The 21780-nt window shown below is 38.9% G+C and overlaps 2 protein-coding genes across 15 annotated transcripts in view; both read left to right on the top strand.

The window, feature by feature from the left end:
• The window catches only part of hiw (MYC binding protein highwire), a 304734-nt gene extending 298761 nt beyond the window's left edge, over positions 1-5973 (top strand). For 11 of the 12 annotated variants that reach the window (XM_076529721.1, XM_076529724.1, XM_076529729.1 and 8 more), the window contains 12 exons: positions 31-202; positions 521-906; positions 1009-1138; positions 1230-1636; positions 1701-1815; positions 1882-2072; positions 2147-2575; positions 2643-3014; positions 3075-3299; positions 3374-4146; positions 4212-4582; positions 4659-5973. In XM_076529721.1, coding sequence (XP_076385836.1) covers positions 31-202; positions 521-906; positions 1009-1138; positions 1230-1636; positions 1701-1815; positions 1882-2072; positions 2147-2575; positions 2643-3014; positions 3075-3299; positions 3374-4146; positions 4212-4582; positions 4659-4774 — 3687 coding nt within the window. In that variant the 3' untranslated portion in view covers positions 4775-5973. The remainder of the gene's footprint in view (positions 1-30; positions 203-520; positions 907-1008; positions 1139-1229; positions 1637-1700; positions 1816-1881; positions 2073-2146; positions 2576-2642; positions 3015-3074; positions 3300-3373; positions 4147-4211; positions 4583-4658) is intronic. The other variant, XM_076529722.1, reaches the window with a different exon arrangement.
• A 133-nt stretch (positions 5974-6106) lies between these two features.
• The window catches only part of LOC100881866 (WD repeat-containing protein 47), a 99617-nt gene continuing 83943 nt past the window's right edge, over positions 6107-21780 (top strand). The window contains exon 1 of one of the 3 annotated variants that reach the window (XM_076529736.1): positions 6107-6202. Coding sequence is in view for 2 of the 3 variants with exons in the window: in XM_076529733.1 (XP_076385848.1) it covers positions 11525-11589 (65 nt within the window). In the remaining variant the exon portion in view is untranslated. Of the gene's footprint in view, positions 6203-11108; positions 11590-21780 lie in introns of those variants that run through there. The other 2 variants (XM_076529733.1, XM_076529734.1) reach the window with 2 other exon arrangements.

Genomic DNA, 21780 nt, shown 5'->3' on the forward strand with positions numbered 1-21780 from the left:
TTTTAATTAACCTTGGGGATTTTTGTGTAGCCTTTATCCGAACATCCCATGAGCGACAGTGACAGTGAAAGCGCTAAAGCTCGGGGAGCTTTCCATCGATCGGTGTCGATGTCCACTGGAGCACCTTGGACCAGAAATACCAATGACGGTAGAATCGTCATGATGCGGAAGCGGAACAACAGCAGCAGCGAGATGAACAATGGTATGTGAAATTTATTGGGCAACGTAGAAAGTTCTTGCCGTTTTAATTATTTTTCACTCAGTGGATCAAACTTTAGAACTTACTTTACTTAATACATTTTGAGTTATTTTTTGTTGTTACTTTTAGAGTATGTGCACGTGTAATTGATAATTAGAAAACACAAACGGCAAGATTCTTGAAGAACTACTATAATTTTTTGCTTGTTGGTTCACACCGGTAAGATTTGAAAATGAATGACTTGAAGCTTATGAACGACTCAGTCTGAAAGAATATTCCGCCATGTAAACAAGAAGTTTAAACCGTTTCTTTTTTGTACAGAAGCAGGTTCATCCCTTCTCTGCTACCCGTCCGCAGCACTCCAGAAGCTGGTACCTTCGATGAACCAATCGGCGATCGTATCTACCAATCAATCAGAAGTGACCAATACCGACAAGATAGAAATTCTGATGAGACCAGTGATGCTGTTCGTTCTTCAGCAACACAACTTGCAGCATTTGCAACTCGCCATGAAGCAGGCGTTACGTCGAGCTGCCTGTCGAGTTTACGCAATGCAAGCGTTAAACTGGCTGTTAAGAAGCGTCACTCAACCAATCTGTCTTCATGATTTGCTGTGGTGGTTTGCTGCCTCCCTGTCACCGATTGTGTCACCTGACATTGCCGAGGCGAACTACGAGGACAATCGGGTGGAAAAAAGAGAAGATCACGTAAGTTACATGGAGTATTATCGAGATGATTGAAATTGATGACTGGAAGTTATCAACAGGCAATAAATCAAGTGTGTAGTAACAGTAGAATTGATCTTTAAGGATATGATCGGTGTATACGAGCATCCCTTGAGCGATCTAGTCATAATAGGCGAATCCGTTAATCCACTGCCAACGGTGTTCCACACTTTGCTGCAAACTATTGCGGATCTGATGCTTCTACCACCACCCGGTATGTCACATAAACGATACTGTATGAAATATTAACATCTGCGGAAATACATATCTGCCTGTAAGTTACTGTATCCACTATTCGAATTTAGGTTCACCCTTGCAACAAGCCGCTATCCGTATTTGGGGTATCAAATTCACTCCTGCAGATCACATGTTCTTACATAGAAGTCACGTGTTTAGTAACATCAGCAAAATACTGTCAAGATCTGAAGAGGAAGAGGACACCACTTTGAGCATGCACGAAAGCCATCAATCGATGCATTCTCAACAAATCAATAGTTGCGTGGAGGTGCTGAAGGACTTGACGTGTGGAGTAGAGATCAAGGCCTCCAGTAGACAAGCTATGATCGTTAGTTTGACGGACAATTCGACGGAAACATTCTGGGAATCTGGTGACGAAGATCGTAATAAGACGAAGACCATTACCATTGTCTGCGGTGCTCATTCCGTTCCACGAGTAGTCTACATCCATATTGACAACTGCCGTGATTTAACGGTGAGTATGAGATTTAACGATTGTACAACGATAATTTGTGGTATTTATAAAAATGATATCGTAGCACAAAGTATCCAGCGTGACGTTTCAATCGGGTAACAACACAGACGAAATGGTAAAATTGAGGACAGTGGAAATTGAAAGTCGATCTGCAGGCTGGATCCATTGCCCAGTTACTGGTAACTTTATCTGTTACTCTAAACTAAAGATAGTTGTACAAGTACTGATATCGCTTTTTTATACAGATCCACGTCATGTTATCGTCAGACTCGATTTAAAGGGTCCAGACAATTCTTTACGCGTTCGACAAATAAGAATCCTAGGCGAGATTGAAGGGGAATCTTTAAAAGTTGCAAAACAGTTGAGCGCGCAAACGATCCAGCAAAGAAATTGCGAAGCTGAAACGTTGAAAGTATTCCGTTTAATAACTTCTCAGGTAAATTGCACGTCATATTGAGTTGGTGTTCAATGATGCGACTGATGAATTAATTATTAATTTTCATGTACTAGGTATTTGGTAAACTCATACAACGCGAACAGCAGCAACAACAAACGGAAAATACAGAAAGTGCTAATGATGATTTAGAAGATAGCAATGACCTGCGAGAACATATGGTTGGAATCCTATTTAGCAGAAACAATTTGACACATTTGCAGAAACAAGTTTGTACACATATTGTTCAAGCTATTCAGGCAGAAACTATTAGAATGAGAGAAGAATGGGAAGCGCTTTTATGTTCACCTACGCCTGCTAACAGTTTGCTTAGCGATAACAGTGATTTACCAAAGGCAGCTGATACTTATTGCTTTGAAATGTTGTCTATGGTGTTGGCTCTGAGTGGTAGCTCTGTAGGACAATATTATCTGTCGCACCAGTATGGTTTGTTGAAAGACTTATTGAGTCTGCTACATACGGGGTCAGCCAGAGTGCAACGTCAAGTATGTACTTCATATTTTGATGTTCACATTGTGATGTTTAATAATATATTATTTTTTAATTCTTTAGGTAATATCTCTTTTGAAAAGGATTTTGCCCGAAATCAAGCCAGAAACGTTAGCTAATGTTATCAATATCAAACGTCTACCACCGACAGATTTTAGTATCGTGTCTGCAGCGAATAATGGTTTCACTGATACCACAGACTTCGATGAACATTCCGCAGGAATCCTCGACGTTTTCCTAAGTTGTATCGCAAAGGCATTAACAGTTCAAGTAAAAATAAAGGGAAAAGAAAATAATGGAAAAGCACTACAGACTGTTTCGCTAGCTAGCAGTATTCATCCGGAGAGTTACGTCGGCTCAAGATGGTGGTTAAGGGGGTGCATGACTCGAAAGCTAGCGGAAGTGATAATTCAACTTTTGAAAGACATGGCAGCAGTGAGTATCAATTAATTCGGTATTTTAATGATCTATGATTCACCGGTAAATTTCTTACAGGGAAAGTTGTCAGAAGCCTGGGCATCAGTGACCAAAGCAGCAATCGCAGAAAACATTTTAAATCTTACCAGATTAGATGAGAAGAATCGTGATCCATCCGAATGTCTCAAAACTCCAACCTTCTGGTTAGCTCTTTCTTCGTTATGCGTTTTGGACTCCGATCACGTCGAAAGATTGTCGTCTGTGCAGTGGACCGGTTCGGAGGGACAGCCACCACCTCCTAGAGTAAGATTGATTAAAATAATTTATTAAATCCATTACATTTCATATGTCTAATATTATGTACATTGTTCATCTAGCCAACATGTAGTAATCACGACGACAACGAAACAACAGCGATCATCCAATGCAACGTTTGCGAAAACTTGTGTGCAGAATGTGACAGAATTCTGCATCTGCACAGAAGAACTCGAATGCACATAAGGCAAGTTTGCAAAGAAGAGGAGGAAGCGATACGGGTGGATCTCCACGAGGGTTGCGGCCGCATGAAGCTCTTCTGGATTTTGGCTCTCGCCGATAGCAGAACGCTGAAGGCTTTGGTAGAATTTCGCGATGGTGCACCGAGAAAACCTGTCGGTGCCACATCCGGTATCTGTAGATTCTGCGGCACCACCGAAAACACAGGTTTACTGGCAATCGGCAACGTGTGCGCCGATCACGAGTGTCAGGAACATGCAAAGAACGCATGCACCAAGGTCCACCCATGTGGACATATCTGTGGAGGTGTTCAAAACGAGAAGACGTGTCTACCCTGTCTACACAGGTGTCTGCCAGGCACTGACTTAAAGCAAGATGCCGATGACATGTGCATGATCTGCTTCACCGAAGCTCTATCGGCTGCTCCCGCGATTCAACTACAATGTGGACACGTTTTCCATCTACACTGCTGTAAACACGTTTTAATGAAACGCTGGGTGGGACCGAGAATCACATTCGGCTTCTCTCTTTGTCCCATTTGTAAAGTACCGATGGAACACGCTACTTTGGCCGAACAATTGTCTGGTATCAAAGAACTGTATGACGATGTTAAAAAAAAAGCACTGATGAGATTGGAGTACGAAGGTTTAAATAAGTAAGTATAGGTAGCTTAGCTAACGATGAAGAAGTATAATATTTTAACCGTACATGGTTTTACAGGGCTGAAGCAGTGTTTGGTCCAGGTGGACGATATTATCAAGATCCCGCCGCGTACGCGATGGAACGGTACGCGTATTACGTTTGCTATAAATGTCAAAAGGCCTATTACGGTGGTGAAGCACGATGCGATGCACAAGTTGGCGGAGAAAGATTCGACCCTGCGGAATTAGTATGCGGAGGTTGCAGCGATGTGGCGAGAGCTCATATGTGCCCTAAACATGGGGCAGATTATCTAGAGTATAAGTGCCGGTATTGTTGCTCGGTGGCTGTCTTCTTTTGCTTTGGAACAACCCATTTCTGTAACCCTTGCCATGACGACTTCCAACGGGTCACTGCCATTCCAAAGAGCGAGCTACCTTCGTGTCCTGCAGGTATGTTTATAAACATATAATATACGGTACTTAGAGATATAGAAGTATGACTAATTATAATTTGTTCTTTCACTAGGACCTAAAGCGAAACAACTAGAGGGAGACGAATGTCCTTTGCACGTTAAACATCCACCAACTGGAGAAGAGTTTGCGTTGGGTTGCGGTATTTGCCGTAACGTGCACACGTTCTAAGACAAACTTTTGATATATCAACTTGACACGAGACGCGATTATTTCACAATTTTAACAGGCAATCTTTGTTGGCTCTTATCAATGCAACTATACTAATTCAATTAAGCGGATATACAGTTCGATATAAACATTCTTATGATGGTGCGTCATTAATACGGTAGGGAAAAGATAGTTTGTTCGAGGATTTCGATGATGGCAGACGTGGAATTGATGCGACATAATGATGCACGAGGAATCAAATTAGAAGGAGAACTGTGTAGCTACAATCATAAGTGAGAATCTGACGATGCGTGAAACTATAATACTTGTTAAGTATTACATAAGTCGTTTTTATTAGTAATTATAGAAATTACTTAAAACGCATAATGGAGATTGGGCGTATTAAACTTCCATGCAGTGCGACAAATGAGAGAGCTTACACATGCATAAAGTCATACAAAAATGTAGTGAATTCATTTTCGTAGAATATTCTAAGTATAAGCGTTTAAGATAATATAATATAATTCTCTACGATACTTAAGAAATATTTAATAATTATCGACAATGATCCTAGTAAATTATGTACGTAGGTAAATTATGTATGTGAAAGAAGTATATTATTTAAAAAAATGTGAATCAGCTGTGAAGAATATATCGATATCTTTATTCTAATACCACGTATATAACTAAAAAGAAATTTTACAAGAAGGATGAAAGAACTGATTGTTCCAATTCAGTTTTATATTTTATATGATTATCTTGTACAATTCATAAGATAGGCATATAAAATATAAGTGATGTTAAAATGAATGTATCGATATATACATATATAAAAGAAAAAAAAAACAGAAAAAAAAAGATAATGTTTGAATGGAAAGTTGCGCGTTCCGTAACGTACGGAACGAATCAACGTTTGCATTTATCATTCAAGATAGTCATGAATTTGTGCATTTCTCGTGTTAAACACTTTTCTTTGTTTTCTGTACTTTTCCAAAGGAACAGTATGGGTAAATATCTCATACGTGTCGCGTAATTTATTTATGATTATATCAATGTAATGTTTTGTACTACGTGCGCTGTGTTGCGAAACGATAGAGTCACTGTGTATATTCGTATACAAGATGGAACGTGTAAACGATAACCGCGTGTTAAACGTCGATTGTTATTATTTGTGTTTCAATCTAGTGCAGATTAAATGAAACTAATAATTTCAAAACAGAGCAAGCAAAAAAGACAAGAATTTTTATTAACCTACCTTTTCGTCCCTTTCAAACATGGCGTACGATCGCATTCGAACGAGAATCAAACTCAGCGCACTTTTCGACTGGCGACCAATCGATCCAAGATGGCGGCGTACAACAGCGCCCCGATACGGCAGTTTGTCTCAAGCGGTGCGAGGTGTAACGTGTGTGTGTGCGCGCGATCCTGACGTTTTTCGCCTGATCAGCGGTAAGTAGCCTTTATTTACGAGTCGTGCAACAATAGTTATATAATTCTCGAGTCACTCGAGTTGTTTATGCTCGTTCGTCGATCAACCATTGGCGGGAAATATGCGTTTTTCTAATGAGAATCGAGCGGAGCAACCGCTCGGTCGGAGATGATCTCCTACGCACGTTCGTGCCACCCTGCCAGCATTGCTGTCAACTCGCTCTGTTTATTTTTACCACGAATTGAAGCCAATTACAAGTCGACCGTTAGCTTAATTGAACAAAATTGCACGTTTACTTCCTTCAAATAAGAATCTTCCAGTCACTATTTACGATAATCCGTATCCGCCGATCGATTCTTTTATAAAATGTTCTGTAAGAAAAAAACAATGAACATTTCATCTGTGTTCAGTGATCATTAACGCGTAGTCATCCCTTCGACTCGTTCGCCAAATATTTCGTCAAAATTACATTGTCACGACACGAAATTTCGTTCGCGAGTTGTCGTCTGCTGTGTCGATACTTAACCTCACTTTGCTCACTTAACTCGAAGTGCTGTCAAGTTACGGACGCTTCCGAGGCTAAGTAGTCCTTGAATTCGGTAGTCGATACTATCTATAGAATTTCACAGTCTTCCATCTTATTTGTACAGAACAGTACAACCAAGGCATCACATTTTTAATGATCGTTAGTTACATAAAAAAAATATTTGTCATTTCACCGATGTCAGACTTGTAACTAATATTAACCATTGTTCCCGGTGAATCATACAATGAAAGTCAATGTCGCAATCGTAACTGTTGCGACAAATAATTGTTCCGTGGGATTGGACTATCGACGCGAGTACAATGGCTCGAAAACAAAACGATTAGTCGTAACCATGCACGCGCGTTTATTATTACACGATTGATCCGCGTTCAAATCGTGTGGACATACAATCGTGAAACATCTTCGATTTCTACCGATACTAAAAATTCACTCTTCGCGGGAGCCGTTTAGATTTACGTGAAACTGGTTTTAGACACGTGCGTACCACGCGGTCTAATGCATTTCACGCATCTCACGCGTTCGAGCACGCGTTCGTCCCATCACGGGTGTGAATCGACGAATACCATTACGCGATAACACACGCCTCGTCGGCTCGATGAATGACTTCGCTTCTTACCAGTTTCCGTTTTCTCGGAATAAGTGTTATTGCCTTGTCGCGATGAACGTAATAAAATAACATTTCATGTCGGATTATTTTATACTTTGACTGATGACTCATTTAAGTCGTTGTTTTAGTACATTTATCATTTCAGAGTTTCAAATCAATGTTTATCTATACATACGTTTCTTCTACTATTTCATTTTTTATATATATCTTGTATAGTGTCAGTTACTCGATAGGACGCACGTGGTGCGTCATTAGATGCATACTGTAGAACTCGTACGTTATTAGGGGCAGATTACAAGACGCACACGGTGCGTCATCAGGGGTATACTGTAGAACTCATACGTCATTAGGGGCACATTACAAGACGCACATGGTGCGTCATTAGGTATATACTATAGAATGTATACAGTATGTTATTAGGTATATACTATAAGACGCATACGGTGCGTCATTAGATGGATACTGCAGAACTCGTGCATTATTAGGGGCAGATTACAAGACGCACATGGTGCGTCATCAGGTGTATACTGTAGAACTCATAAATCATTAGGGGTACATTCCAAGACGCACACGGTGCGTCATTAGGTATATACTATAAAATGTATGCAGTATGTTATTGGGTACATACTATAGGACGCATACGGTGCGTCTTGACTGCTCTATAAAAGACTCTTCAGACATAAAATATAATAGAGGTCGTTGATCAAAGGATTGATTGAAAACATTGTCCGGTCGATTGTTCGTGCGACAATCACGATTGCTTCGCACTGGACCCCTCGATTGAAGTCATCGGTATTCCAGAAAACCAGTTTCAGTAGAAGATCATCTTGTCCCGTTATTTTTACCGAATCGTATGCATTGCATCCGTGCCGTACGTGTTGTGGCTTTTACTCGAAGGATGTCGAAGGTTTACCGAAACTTTCATCGGTTTCAGTGAAATCGAACACAGTCATCGAACGTTATTAAAACTCGACTACAAGAATATCCGAAATATTTTGTTGGTACGAAATATCGAGACCTAAAATAACGAATTTACGGCGAGGTTACGGTGAACGTATCGAGATAATTACCTATCTTGGTTAAACATATCCGTCATTTTTTAACCGAACTTTATCTCGTCGAGACAGGTGAACAAACGTACGTTTCTCGGATTATAATTTTCCGTGACCGAGTCTGATTCGATCACACTTGAGAACTCTGCACTCTGCGAACCGGAGGTTCAACTATTTTTAGAGAATCTCTTGTGCATTTCGATGGACGCTAATTAATGAACTTCCTAGCGCAAACTATTTGCCGAGAGCTTCGGTCGATAGCGTGCTCGGAAAATTTTACCCGAGGTTATTTTATCCACCTTGTTTCGTTGAAAGCTGTAAATCAGTCGTTCGTTCATACTGGACACGGTTACATTAATTGGACAGGAGTTGAATAAGAATTTCGACGATCAATATTGTCAGTATTTCAGGATTCACTGTATTGCCAATATTTCAATGTTGTCAATAAATGCTCAGGTTCTTTAAAATATTGTCGACACTCAAGGTCTATATGAGCTATAGCTTCAACTAGATTAACCACTAAATATTTTAATCACCAAATATTTTAATCATTAAATATTGTTAATATTTTGAGAAGTCTCTGTCAGTCTCCAAGACTCCAGATTCTCAATAAAAAGATAACCTATTATTGAGACGAACTTTCGCCGCTGTTCAGAAACTTTCGATCGAGAATCAATAACCTGGCCATTCGTAAAGAAACTTCACAGATTTGGTTAACAAATCAGTTGCACAGAAATTCGTTCGAAGTTTTCATTTATCCAGTTCCGATGTTATGAATACAAGTCTGACAAGTTTTAACAGTCGCTGAAGTCTGGGTCCATTTATTTGTTCAAGTGGTGAACCATTAAAATTGATCATTTTATCACCCCATACATTTACAGTTTTTTATATATAATTTGAAGAATGATATTTTTAAAGATTTAATGATTGCTGCATTTTTTAAGATCCTATCACTTCTGTATTTTAAAACATTACATCCGCAAGATTCATTTAACATGTACTGTTTTTATATATAATTTGAAAAATGATATTTTCAAGGATTTAATGACTTCTATATTTTTAAGAATTTTATCATTTCTGTATTTTAAAACAGTACATCCACAAGATTCATTTAACATGCGCTGTTTTTTATATATAATTTGAAAAATAATATTTTCAAGGATTTAATGATTTCTGCATTTTTTAAGATTTTATCATTTCTGTATTTTAAAACATTACACAAGATTTATTTAACTATTTCATTTATCTAGAATATATTAATTTATGTTCTTTTCATCGCACGAGTCTAATGAATCCTTCTGAATATAATGCAAGAATACATCGTACAAGTTCTCTGCAAAATTGAAAAAATTCCATTTTACCGTCATTTCTTTTAATCTCCCCGCGTAGATATTCATCAAAATTTTTTCCAATTAAGTTCCCCATAAATTTCAGAAGAATTCTTGCCTGCAACTATCAGCAGGATCATCCGCGTGTATTTAAATTCTGCGTTTTATGGTATTCAGAGTGTGACTGTGCACGGTACATTGTAATCGCGTTAAAGCTCCGTCAACCAACGGCGCTCTCATTACCGAGATTAACGGCGTTTTAATTACTCTCGGAAGTATTTAAGCTTGCGTACGCCAGTCTAGACACCTTCCGATGAGCTTAATTGGCCTTTTATCCGGTGCGTGTATAATTTCGATGAAAGAAATGCCCGGTGATTAATACGATCACGTGAACGCTGCTATTGGAACATCAACTATTTATTAATACATCTTACTCCAATCTAAAATTGAAAGCGCTCTTTTCCGCGTTAATACGCTTACTCACTGAGAATTTCATTTCGAAGCAAATAAATTTATTAAAAATTCAAAATTCATCGTAAAATATATCAAAGATCGAAATATTTCGTGAACAGACATTTATATACATGAGAATTTCGTTACGAAGCGAATGAGTTTATTCAAAATTCAATATTCATCAAAAAATTAATCAAAATTGATGTCATAGGAAGGTTTATAGTAAAAGAGAGTATTTTGTGAACAGACATTTATGTACATGAGAATTTCATTACGAAGCAAATGAGTTTATTCAAAATTCAAAGCTCATCAAAAAATTAATCAAAATTACTGCTTGATGTCATAGAAAGGTTTATGATAAAAAGGAGTATTTCGTGAACAGATTTATATACATATAGACATTTGTAACTCAAAAACCTCTGAATGTCTAAATTCACAAATGTGAAGATTCTTCCAACATGGAAGTCAACAGAATAATTTTGTCAAGCCCAAATTTCACATTTCAGAAGTACTAAGATACAAACATTTACATGGTAAATTTCATGACTTTATATTGTAAAAAATATGTAGATATGTAAATGAAAGAAGATATGCAGCTAACGAGGTCCGTAACGTATCTCTGGAACGTAAGCAGAGGTCAATTACAGGTACGACGCGTGTCAAAGGATCATTTGTAAATGCAAGGTCGTGGAAGCCCTCGAAGAAGGTTGGTAAAGTTCGCGGGAGGACGTAAGAGAAAGAGAGCGGGTAGATTCGCTCACGCGTGCACACAGGTGCGTGAAACCCAAGGTGAATGCGCCTTGAGCACGGTGGGCACCTTCAGTCGTATCTTCCTCTTCGCATCGAAACGCAACTCTTCGAGAAACTCGTCTTTGATCCTCTCGAGGCTTCGTCAGGTTCGCGCTCGCGGAAGCTGTCTTCGAGTAGTCTTCGAGATGAGCTCGAAGGAGCACGTTACTCGCTGACAGCGTGTCTGTGATTATTTCTGTGAAACATTTCTGACAACAAATGGCAAGATATTTTGAACTCGATTCGATGACGGTAATTGACTTACTGCTCGATTCGGCTGCCTCGTGATTAATTAGCTACGTTAATTGCTTGCCTCTGCCGATCGTCAAACATGTAAGCTTCCGTGCAAACGTGTTTCGGAATCGATTAACAGCAGGTGTTTGACTCAGCTGGCACGTTTTCGAGAATTGAAAATTACGGTTCATTTTCTTGTGCCTCTCTGATTAATGAAACGAGAGTTTCGAAAGTGGTGAATTCTGTGTAGTGTCACGCGAATCGAGACGAACAGGATTTACTCGGTAGAAAAACTTGCTTCACTTCGCGAGATATGGGAGAAAAGCTTTACCATGGTCGTCGTGGCGTCGTCGGCGATTACCGTAATTGAGGACTTCTCAAAGGATACGTTGGGAAGGTAAAACTGCTTCATCAGTCTCTTCGTTATTCTTCAACTTTCTTAATCTACGACGACGTGTGCCCTAATCAACTTACAAGATACGAACACGTGGATTTCGCTCAAAATAACATCCCTCCAACCCTCCATCCTTCCAAACAAGTACAAAGTTTTATGCCTGCCCGAAACTTTCCGCTAATTTAAGAATAAATACAGGTATTTTAAAGAAAGGAAGATAGCGTGGAGTAATTTAAAGTAGCCCTCGTAACAACCTCGAGCAAAATGGGGAGGAAAAAGTTGAAGGAGGTAAAGTTTCGCGTGGAAGTCGTTCAGCCAGAAAAAGATCAGACAGCTTGAAAACCGTTGGAAGGAGGAAATTGTTGACGCGACACGGTAACAATACCGTGAAATAATGTCGTTTCTTGCGGTGCACCTTTAGACCGAGGCTTTTTCTGGAATCATTCTTCGTGCCCGTTAGACGCAGCGTTGGACATCAGCGTAATTTCGCGTAACTCGAGCAGGACTTTAACCCCCGTTGCTGAAAATCGTGCGTTACGCTTCTATGGTAATGCGAACGATTATACCGGCTACGATGATGGATCTAACAGTATTACGGAATTTCCGTATATTCTTCTAACTAGCTAATTATTGACTTTCTTGCATACCGGACGGTTATTGTACATACGAGGTATTTTCATGGTTAGTGGGGTGAATATTTGTGGTGCAGTTTGAAATTTCAGAGTTTCATGTAAGTAATTTGTGTGATTTGAATTGGTGGATCGAGAGAGTGAGTTTTGGAAATTTTGTGTTTGGGGAATTTGAGGGATTTTGGGGAATTTGGGAATTTGAGGAGGTAGGGAGGTGGAGATTTGAGAGTTGGAAGCTTTGGAAATTTGGAAATTTTAGGGATTTGCAAGGTGTGGAGTTTGAGGATTTAGGGATTTGTGAATTGTGGAATTTGAGGATTCAGGGATTTGCAAGGTGTGGAATTTGGGGATTTCGGGATTTGTGAATTGTGGAATTTGGGGATTTAGGGATTTGTGAATTGTGGAATTTGGGGATTTAGGGATTTGCAAAGTGTGGAATTTGAGGATTCAGGGATTTGCAAGGTGTGGAATTTGGGGATTTAGGGATTTCCAAGGTGTGGAATTTGGGGATTTAGGGATTTGTGTGATTGTGGAATTTGGGGATTTAAGGATTTCCAAGGTGTGGAATTTGGGGATTTAGGGATTTCCAAGGTGTGGAATTTGGGGATTTAGGAATTTGCAAAGTGTGGAATTTGGGGATTTAAGGATTTGCAAAGTGTGGAATTTGGGGATTTAGGGATTTCCAAGGTATGGAATTTGGGGATTTAAGGATTTCCAAGGTGTGGAATTTGGGGATTTAGGGATTTCCAAGGTGTGGAATTTGGGGATTTAGGGATTTATGAATTGTGGAATTTGGGGATTTAGGGATTTGCAAGGTGTGGAATTTGGGGATTTAGGGATTTGCAAGGTGTAGAATTTGGGAATGTAAGAACTTGGATATTTGGGAATTTGGAAATCTGAGAATTTGAAAGAGTAGGAATTTGGGGATTTGAGGACTTGGACATTTGAGGATTTGGAGACTTGAGAATTTGAAGTTTAGGGAATTGCAAATTGTGGAATTTGAGAATTTAGAGATTTCTAAATTGTGGAATTTGGGGATGTGAGAACTTGGTCATTGGAGAATTTGGAAGAGTAGAAATTTGGGGATTTGAGGACTTGTACACTTGGGAATTTGGGAGTATAGTAATTCACAAATTGTGCAATCCAAGTATTTGTCGACTTGTACATTTAAAAATGTAAAAATCATAAAAATTTGAAATTTCGTAAATTTGCTAATTTAAAGATCTGCAAATTGTAAAACTTGAGTACTTGCCCTCAAGATTTAAAAATCTAAGAGTACCTTCGAAATTTTACCAATTTTAGAATTCGCATCAGGCTTTGAAAAATGTTTGAACCTTGAAAATATTCACCTTTCAAACAGTTGCAAAGGTACATAAGCAGGTGCGTCAGCCAATACGCTAATAGCGACGCTAATTATAATAATCGAAATATCAGACAGATGAGAACGTAGGAACGTTTTTTAGGTCGGTGAAATTGGACGGGTAGCTTCTCGGTTGTCGTACTCCGAGCGATCGAAAGTACATTCGATCCTGGTTGTAGTCACGATCTCACCTGAAATCGCGTACACTAGGGTCGCCACGTGAACTTGGCCTCGTTAGCATTGAAATCTCTGTTTTCAAAGCTGAACGCCATTCTTTCTCGTCGATCAAAGCGGCAAGCTTGACGTGGTAACCGATATCGATCGCTTGCAATTCGACTTTCCAAACGACTACCTATTTCCTTAATCGGTGTCCTCGTTTGATATCGACAGGTAACGGTGGATGAAGGAGCAATCGATTGTTTCGCTTTTGTGGAGCTCGTTCGTTGCACTTGCACGTGACGTTTGAACTTCCTGATGTTAGCCTTGTATCATGACGAATTTATTCGTCATCAAGTTGTGTACATAATAGGTTATAGGAGTATGTTCGAGGAATCATTCTTTTTAAGTGGAGATGCATCTAAAGGATAGGTTGGACACATGTGTATGACACGTATGATAGACACACATGTATAATAGCAGATCTGTGCGAATACATATGTGTGTATGTGTACTAGATTTAACTGTCGATACATATGTGTACTGGATTCATATCTAGATACATATGTTTAGATGTGTATTGGACTTGGCTGTAGATACTCATGTGTATATGTTACTGAATTTATGTACGTAGGTTCATATGTGTGTGTGTGTGCTGGGTTTATATGTGGATACACATGTGTATATGTATACTAGATTTATCTGGGGGTACATATGTGTACTGGATTCATGTGTAGATACATATGTCTAGACGTATACTGGACTTAGATATAAATACACATGTGTACATGTAACTGAATTTATATGTAGATACACATATGTATATGTATACTAGGTTTATATGAAGATACACATGTGTATATGCATACTAGGTTTATATGTAGATACACATGTGTATAATGTACACCACGTTCATACATACACATGTGAACATGAGTACTAGATTCAAATGTAGATACACATATGTACATGTATGTATACCAGATTTGTACGTACATACACATACATATGTAGTATTTTAGTACAGTCAATTTTTATTCTGAAGATCTCAGATACTTTTCTCTTCTCACACTTTGTTGTAAGTAATTTATAAATATTTGATTTTGTATCTCGATGCGATACGTGACTTCCAGTGTCACAATGACTATCTCCTGCGAAGATATTCGACTCCCAGATCTTCCTCCTTTATGAGTTCTCTCAAGAACAGTTCGCAAAGTCCGAAGTTTGGCAATGGTTCTAATGAACCTAGACTCTAGAATCTAGGAGATCGTAAGAGCAACTTGAGCCCACAATAGTAGAAATTGACCAATTTCGAATCTCATTACCGACCAAGACGCCAGTACAAACGACGTAATTATTTCGACAAAAAGTCCCTGTAAATTCTCTAATTTCAGTATAACAAGAAGTGGTAATTATCAAAAGAGCATTAAACGATGGTTCCTTGAGCAAATGTTCGTTAAAATTCCTCCGTGGATTTTCTCGTTCTCTTGTTCGACGTACGTCTGTTTCCACGGGTTTCCAACTGTAAGAAATGAGATTTACTGTGAGGGAAGTTTAATGAGGAAAACGTCAAAAATGGACTGAAATCGACGCGATTCGAGGGGCGAAGCACACGGTCAATTAAAGGAATCACGCAGCCCGGAACGAACATTGCTCTACGAAGCATTGTGGATGCATCCGTGCAAAACCGAACTATACGCACTTTACGAATGTATACACCTTGTTGCTAATTCAGTTGAACACAACGGACGTTTATCTAATTTGCTGTTAATTACTTCAAGCTTTAAATGCTCAAAGTCAGGGAAGTTGAGATTTATGAGTTATTTGGAAATTTAGGGATTTAGGAGATTTAGAGTTTGGAGGTTATAGATTTAGGAGTTTGGGGATGTGGGGATTTGGGCATATGTGGAGAATTTGGGGATGTGAGGAGTTGGTATCGTGGAGAATTTGGGGATGTGAGGAGTTGGTATTGTGGAGAATTTGGGGATGTGAGGAGTTGGTATTGTGGAGAATTTGGGGATGTGAGGAGTTGGTATTGTGGAGAATTTGGGGATGTGAGGAGTTGGTATTGTGGAGAATTTGGGAACGTGGAAGTATGGACATGTGACGATTTTGGGATGTGGAGATGTGGGAATGTGGAAATTCGGAAAGATGGAAATTGGGGAAGGTAGGAATTTGGGAAGATGGAAATTAGGAAAGGTAGGAATTTGAGAAGGTGGAAATTAGGGAAGGTGAGAATTGGGGAAGGTGGTAATTTCAGAATTTAGGAATTGGAAGAGGTGGGAATTCAGGAAGATGGGGATTTGGAAATGTGAAGACCCCAGATATGTCAATTTGCAAATTATTGAATTTAGAAATGTGCTAATTTGAAAACCCATATTCAAGAACCTGAGAACCTAAAAATTTGAGAACCTGAGAACCCAAAAATTTGATAATCCAAAAATTAAAAAATGTTCGACCACGTCCCCAACCTACCAGCTAGAAAAGATAAAAAAGAAAGTAATTGCTTGCAGCACAAATTAGATTCACGATATCCTCAAGATGGTCTGTGAGAACCTCAACAGTATACATAAAGTGTGCTCACATGGTACCGGTCCTTTTGACCTTTCCTTGACCTTCACCTACACGCTGAACTTCCCAAGCTTCCGCCTAAGAAAACATATCGATGTATTTGCGTCCACGTGTTACGCCGCAAGGTTTGCATTCTCTGGAATACATGTACGGAATGTTGCAGTTGGAGAAACGATCGATGCAAGAAACTACTATGATTCTTGTGCACGATTTGCTCGATTGCACTTATGACCTCTTTATAAACGATCGGTCGTCGACGACAAACGACTTTTTTACGATGAAAGTGAAAAGTACCAGTCGGTTAATTGGCGATCGGTGTAAAGGGAAAGAACGTACGAACTGTCGGTCTCTCGATGCAACCGGTTTTGCCTTTCGATTTAACGATCTTAAAAGAAGGCAGATTGCACGTTTGTGCAATAATGAGCAGTTGGGTGAATAAATTGATCGGCGAGAGTTTCAGGTTTCATATTTTGGGATTTTCTTGTTTAGAATTTTGTCCAAATGTGTCCAAATTTTATAATTTCGGTGCTCAGAAATTTTCAAATGTACAAGTTTAATAGGTTAGGAATGTATAAATTTAAGAATTAGAAAATTTGTAAACCCACTAGTTAGAAATTTTCAAATGTAGTAGTCCAAAAATTTATAAGTTTAATAGATTAAAAATGTATAAATTTAAGAATTAAAAAATTTGTCAACCCACTGGTTTGTAATTTTTAGAATGTATAGCTTGAAGATTTAAGAACTAATATCCCTCGTCCACACAAAAAATTCTCAGGACCAACCAAAGTAACAGTCTACTGTGGTACTTTAACACTGTAAAACTCCTTCTTCACTCTAAATAGTCGAATAACTTCCACCAAGATATCTCCCCACAAAATCATTAATTTTTAAGAGGATACGTCGCGCACCGTACATAAAGCAGCATAAAATATTCGTGTGCAGCATTCGCGTTCGGGACACGTGTCCCTTTTCGTTCTAGATTCACCAAAATGGCGGCGACGCCGGTCTTCGACCTTGGACCCCTCTGATTTAGGCTACATCCGAGAAAGCGCATCATAACCATGTATTTAGGTTAATTTTCTACCTTCATTGTTTTCATAAAATTTTGCAAACTTCTACCTCCTTTCATCGTTTCTCTAAAACCTTGCAAACTTGTACCTTCTACAAAGTACCTCCTTTTGTTGTTCTTCATAAAACCTTGCAAAGTTGTACCTTCTACAAAGTATCTCCTTTTGTTGTTTTTCATAAACCTTGCAAAGTTGTATCTTCTACAAAATGCCTCCTTTTGTTGTTCTTTATAAAACCTTGCAAAGTTGTACCTTCTACAAAGTATCTCCTTTTGTTGTTTTTCATAAACCTTGCAAAGTTGTATCTTCTACAAAATGCCTCCTTTTGTTGTTCTTTATAAAACCTTGCAAAGTTGTACCTTCTACAAAGTATCTCCTTTTGTTGTTTTTTATAAAACCTTGCAAAGTTGTACCTTCTATAAAGTATCTCCTTTTGTTGTTTTTCATAGACCTTGCAAAGTTGTACCTTCTACAAAGTATCTCCTTTTGTTGTTTTTCATAAACCTTGCAAAGTTGTACCTTCTACAAAATACCTTCTTCTATTGTTCTTTATAAAACCTTGCAAAGTTGTACCACCTTTCATGATTTTTTGTAAAATCTTGCAAGGTTGTAACTTCTTCATCCTTTTCGCAAAACCTTGAAAAGTTGTACCACCTTTCTTCGTGTTTTGTAAAATCTTGCAAGGTTGTACCTCCTTCATTTTTTTCACAAAACCTTGCAAACTTGTATCTCCTTTCACCATTTCTCTAAAATCTTGCAAACTTGCATCTCCTTTCATCCTCTTCACAAAATCTTGCAAAGTTGTACCATCTCTCATAATTTTTCACAAAATCTTGCAAAGTTGTTGCACCTCTCATAATTTTTCACAAAACCCTGCAAACTTATACCACCTTCATCCTCTCCACAAAACCCTACAAACTTGTACCTCCTTTCACCATTTCTCTAAAATTTTGCAAACTTGTACCTCCTTCCACCATTTCTCTAAAATCTTGCAAACTTGCATCTCCTTCCATCCTTTTCACAAAACCTTACAAACTTGTACCACCTCCCATCATTTTTCACAAAACCCTGCAAACTTATACCACCTTCATCCTCTCCACAAAACCCTACAAAGTTGTACCACCTTCATCCTCCTCACAAAACCTAGCAAAACCTAGCGAAACTCCTTCTCCCATTTTCGTAAAACCTTCCAAGTTTGTGCCTCCATTGCAAGTGTCCGTTGCATCGATCACAGTAGCGATTGCTTCCTAGTCAACGCTTAATCATTTTTCCGGTAAATGACGCTGCAGAAAATTAGGAACCTCGACGGAACAAAAGTGAACGATAGTAAATCTTGGAACGTTCAGCTACCATGAATGGCGAGCATGAATAATACATGCATGTGACAGGCACGCAAAAACGGTGGGAGAGGTAGGTAGTTTGGTAGGAAGTCGATATGGTTTTCGGGACACGTATTTTATACTTATACTCGAGGTAATCTGATTTTCTAGACCAGCCATGGAACTTCTTGGCTGGCATACTTGATCGGGCCAACTTCACCGATCTCACGCGCTTTCGTTTATGTGGGATCATTCTTAAGTCGAATTTATAGCTTGCCAATCGAGATCTTATCTGACTCGAGGTTTTTTACTAGCGTGTTAGGTGAGGTGAACTTTTCAAATTTTCTGAAGTATCAATTATTTTAACATTGTCTAAAGGGAGTAAGATATTTTATGTCTATTCTGTCATATTTTTCAGGATTATCGAGTCTAGTTTGTTTTTATTTCAAAGATCAACAGGTCCATGATTCTCTTTGATCTCATGCATTTTCTGAATCGATACTTTTTTAAAGGTAGACATTTTTTGAATGAAAGACATTTTTAAAAGGTCTACTTCTTTCCAAAAGAATGTTATACAGAAGTCGATTTTAAACTTGTAAAACTTTTCCTAAAGTTCGAAAAGTGATTCAATACATTTCAACCCTAAATCCGCATATGTCCACATACATGTATGTTCATCATAGTTTTGAGCCATAAACAATTTAATTTGACAAGCGAAAGAAATGACTCTTTTCTTTTAATTGCAGCTACAATTAGTTTCGGAATCCGTAAATCTGTCGAGTGTGGAAGTATTAATGAAATAATGAATTTTTTCCGTGTCCGATAATTGGTAGCATCGTATGTCTTACTAACTACGGCTATCTCTACGGTAAATTGCAATCGATCGTAAAACCTGTCTGGTTCTAAACTTTTATCAGAAGGCCGTTTCTCGTCGGCCACGAATCGCGAAGTTTTTTCTTCAGCATTTCTTTCGATCGTGCACATAATTCTCCGTTGACAGTATAATTTCACGACCGTGGAATTTCGACGTTTCTTCCCATATTTATGTCGAATGAGACTGCGTTTCTTCGATGGCGAGTCGTGCGCGTTGAAGGAATGCAAGGTTGCATCATTCCTGACGACAGGAGATGATAGTTGGATATTATTTCACACATTCCAGATCATGGTTCTTTTACACAAATTAAGTATCGTAAGTTTTGTGTTGGTTAATTTGGGATTGTACGAGTTCGCAATTTCAATCGGAATTCCAAGCGTGAGAATTTTGCACATTGCGATTCCGCGCGTCGCAATTCCAAGCGCAGTAATTCCACGCATCGCAATTCCAAGCGTAATAATTCCACGCGCCGCAATTCCAAGCGCAGTAATCGCACGCGTCGCAATTCCAAGCGTCCCAATTCCACGCGTGGAAATTCCAAACGTAGTAACTCCACGCGTAGCAATTCTAAGCGTGGCAATTCCAAGCGTAGTAACTCCACGTGTTCCAAATCCACGCGTAGCAATTCTAAGCGTAGAAATTCCACGTCTAGCAATTCCAAGCGTAGCACCTCCACGCGTTCCAATTCCAAGCGTAGCAATTCCAAGCGTAGTAACTCCACGCGTTCCAAATCCACGCGTAGCAATTCGAAGCGTAGTACCTCCACGCGTTCCAATTCCACGCGTAGCAATTCTAAGCGTAGAAATTCCAGGCGTAGCAATTCCGCGCGCTGCAATTCCACATGTAGCAATTCCAAGCGTAGTAATTCCACGCGTCAAAATCCCAAGCGTGGTAATTCACCGCGTAGGAATTCCTCTCGTGACAATTCCAAGCGTAGAATTTCTAAGCATTGCAATTCCACGCGTAGTAATTACAGACGTGATAATTCCACGCGTAAAAACTCTAATGCAAATCGATGGCAAATAAATGAAATTAATTGCATCGAAGGTTGCTTACTTGGCTATATGCTAATCAAGGTGTTAACGAACAGTGCGTGTTGAGCACTTCCGTGAGACGAGTAGCGTGCTCGAGTAGTTCGATAACAAGGGTAGACGTTTAATCGAGTCTCCTTTCTTCTCTGTACTGTCGTCGTTCCGACAATAGAATCGAAGTTTCTTAACAAGAAACGACGCTCAAAAGGATCTCTACTAAATATCCTATTGAGTACTCTTTTTGCGTGTATAACGCGTTACACATTACAATCAGAGCACAAAGAGACAGAATCAGAAAAAGCATGTTTTTTTATTTCATATGGCTTTAACTTTTAAATTAATTTCTGTTCCGGAAGAGTTGGAGGCAACACGTGTTGCACGGTGAATTAATCGGATTTCGTTACAACACTTTAAGTACGCAATTAGGACGTTCGATTCTACTTCTTTTTTACTTTCGAAAACTATAAAACGCCTATAGAGCGATATATCTTTACGGATGATGAACAAATAGATGATTGTAATGGTGCTTTATATTCTCTGTCGGGAAAATATACAATACATAAGAAAAATCTTCCCTAACAAGGCGCCAGAGAGTGTTAAATTACATCTGATTTAATTGGAGTAGTTTTTTAAGTGGTTCGATTCGAGATTAGTTTTTCATCCACTTCGATGAATGTAGCTTTCACCGGGTAAATTTAGTTTTCACGGAATATGAATACGTTGCTCATCAAATTATTCCATCCCATTAATTATCATCTTTTTTTTTCGTCTTGCAACGCGAATTCTCCGATGACGTAATCCAGACATTTTTTCATCCGCGTTCACCTACACCCGTCCAGACTCTCCGGTGATCGATTCGCCGTTTCGCCGTCTTCCGTACATTGCATTCGTGCTGCGTGGGTTGCGTGTAGAAAATTCAGACTCGAAAATATCGATCCGTTCGCTATTTGCGTCATTATCAGCGGGGCTGTATATTGCGAATCCGATGAAAGGGAAGAAATACGTATTCCGGCAATTATCGAACGATTATGCTTACAACAAAAGCCTTAAACGAGCTGTTCAGCCTTAATTCAACTTTAATATTAACCTCTCTATATGCATTATTTATTCAATATTTCCAAGCCTCGTTAAAACATTTGAATGCATAATTTTAGTCGTATTATTGTTCAGCAATTTTTGTAAATCCC

Source organism: Megachile rotundata, chromosome 3 (genome assembly GCF_050947335.1).
Source record: "Megachile rotundata isolate GNS110a chromosome 3, iyMegRotu1, whole genome shotgun sequence".
In the NCBI taxonomy this organism is placed as follows: Eukaryota; Metazoa; Arthropoda; class Insecta; order Hymenoptera; family Megachilidae; genus Megachile; species Megachile rotundata.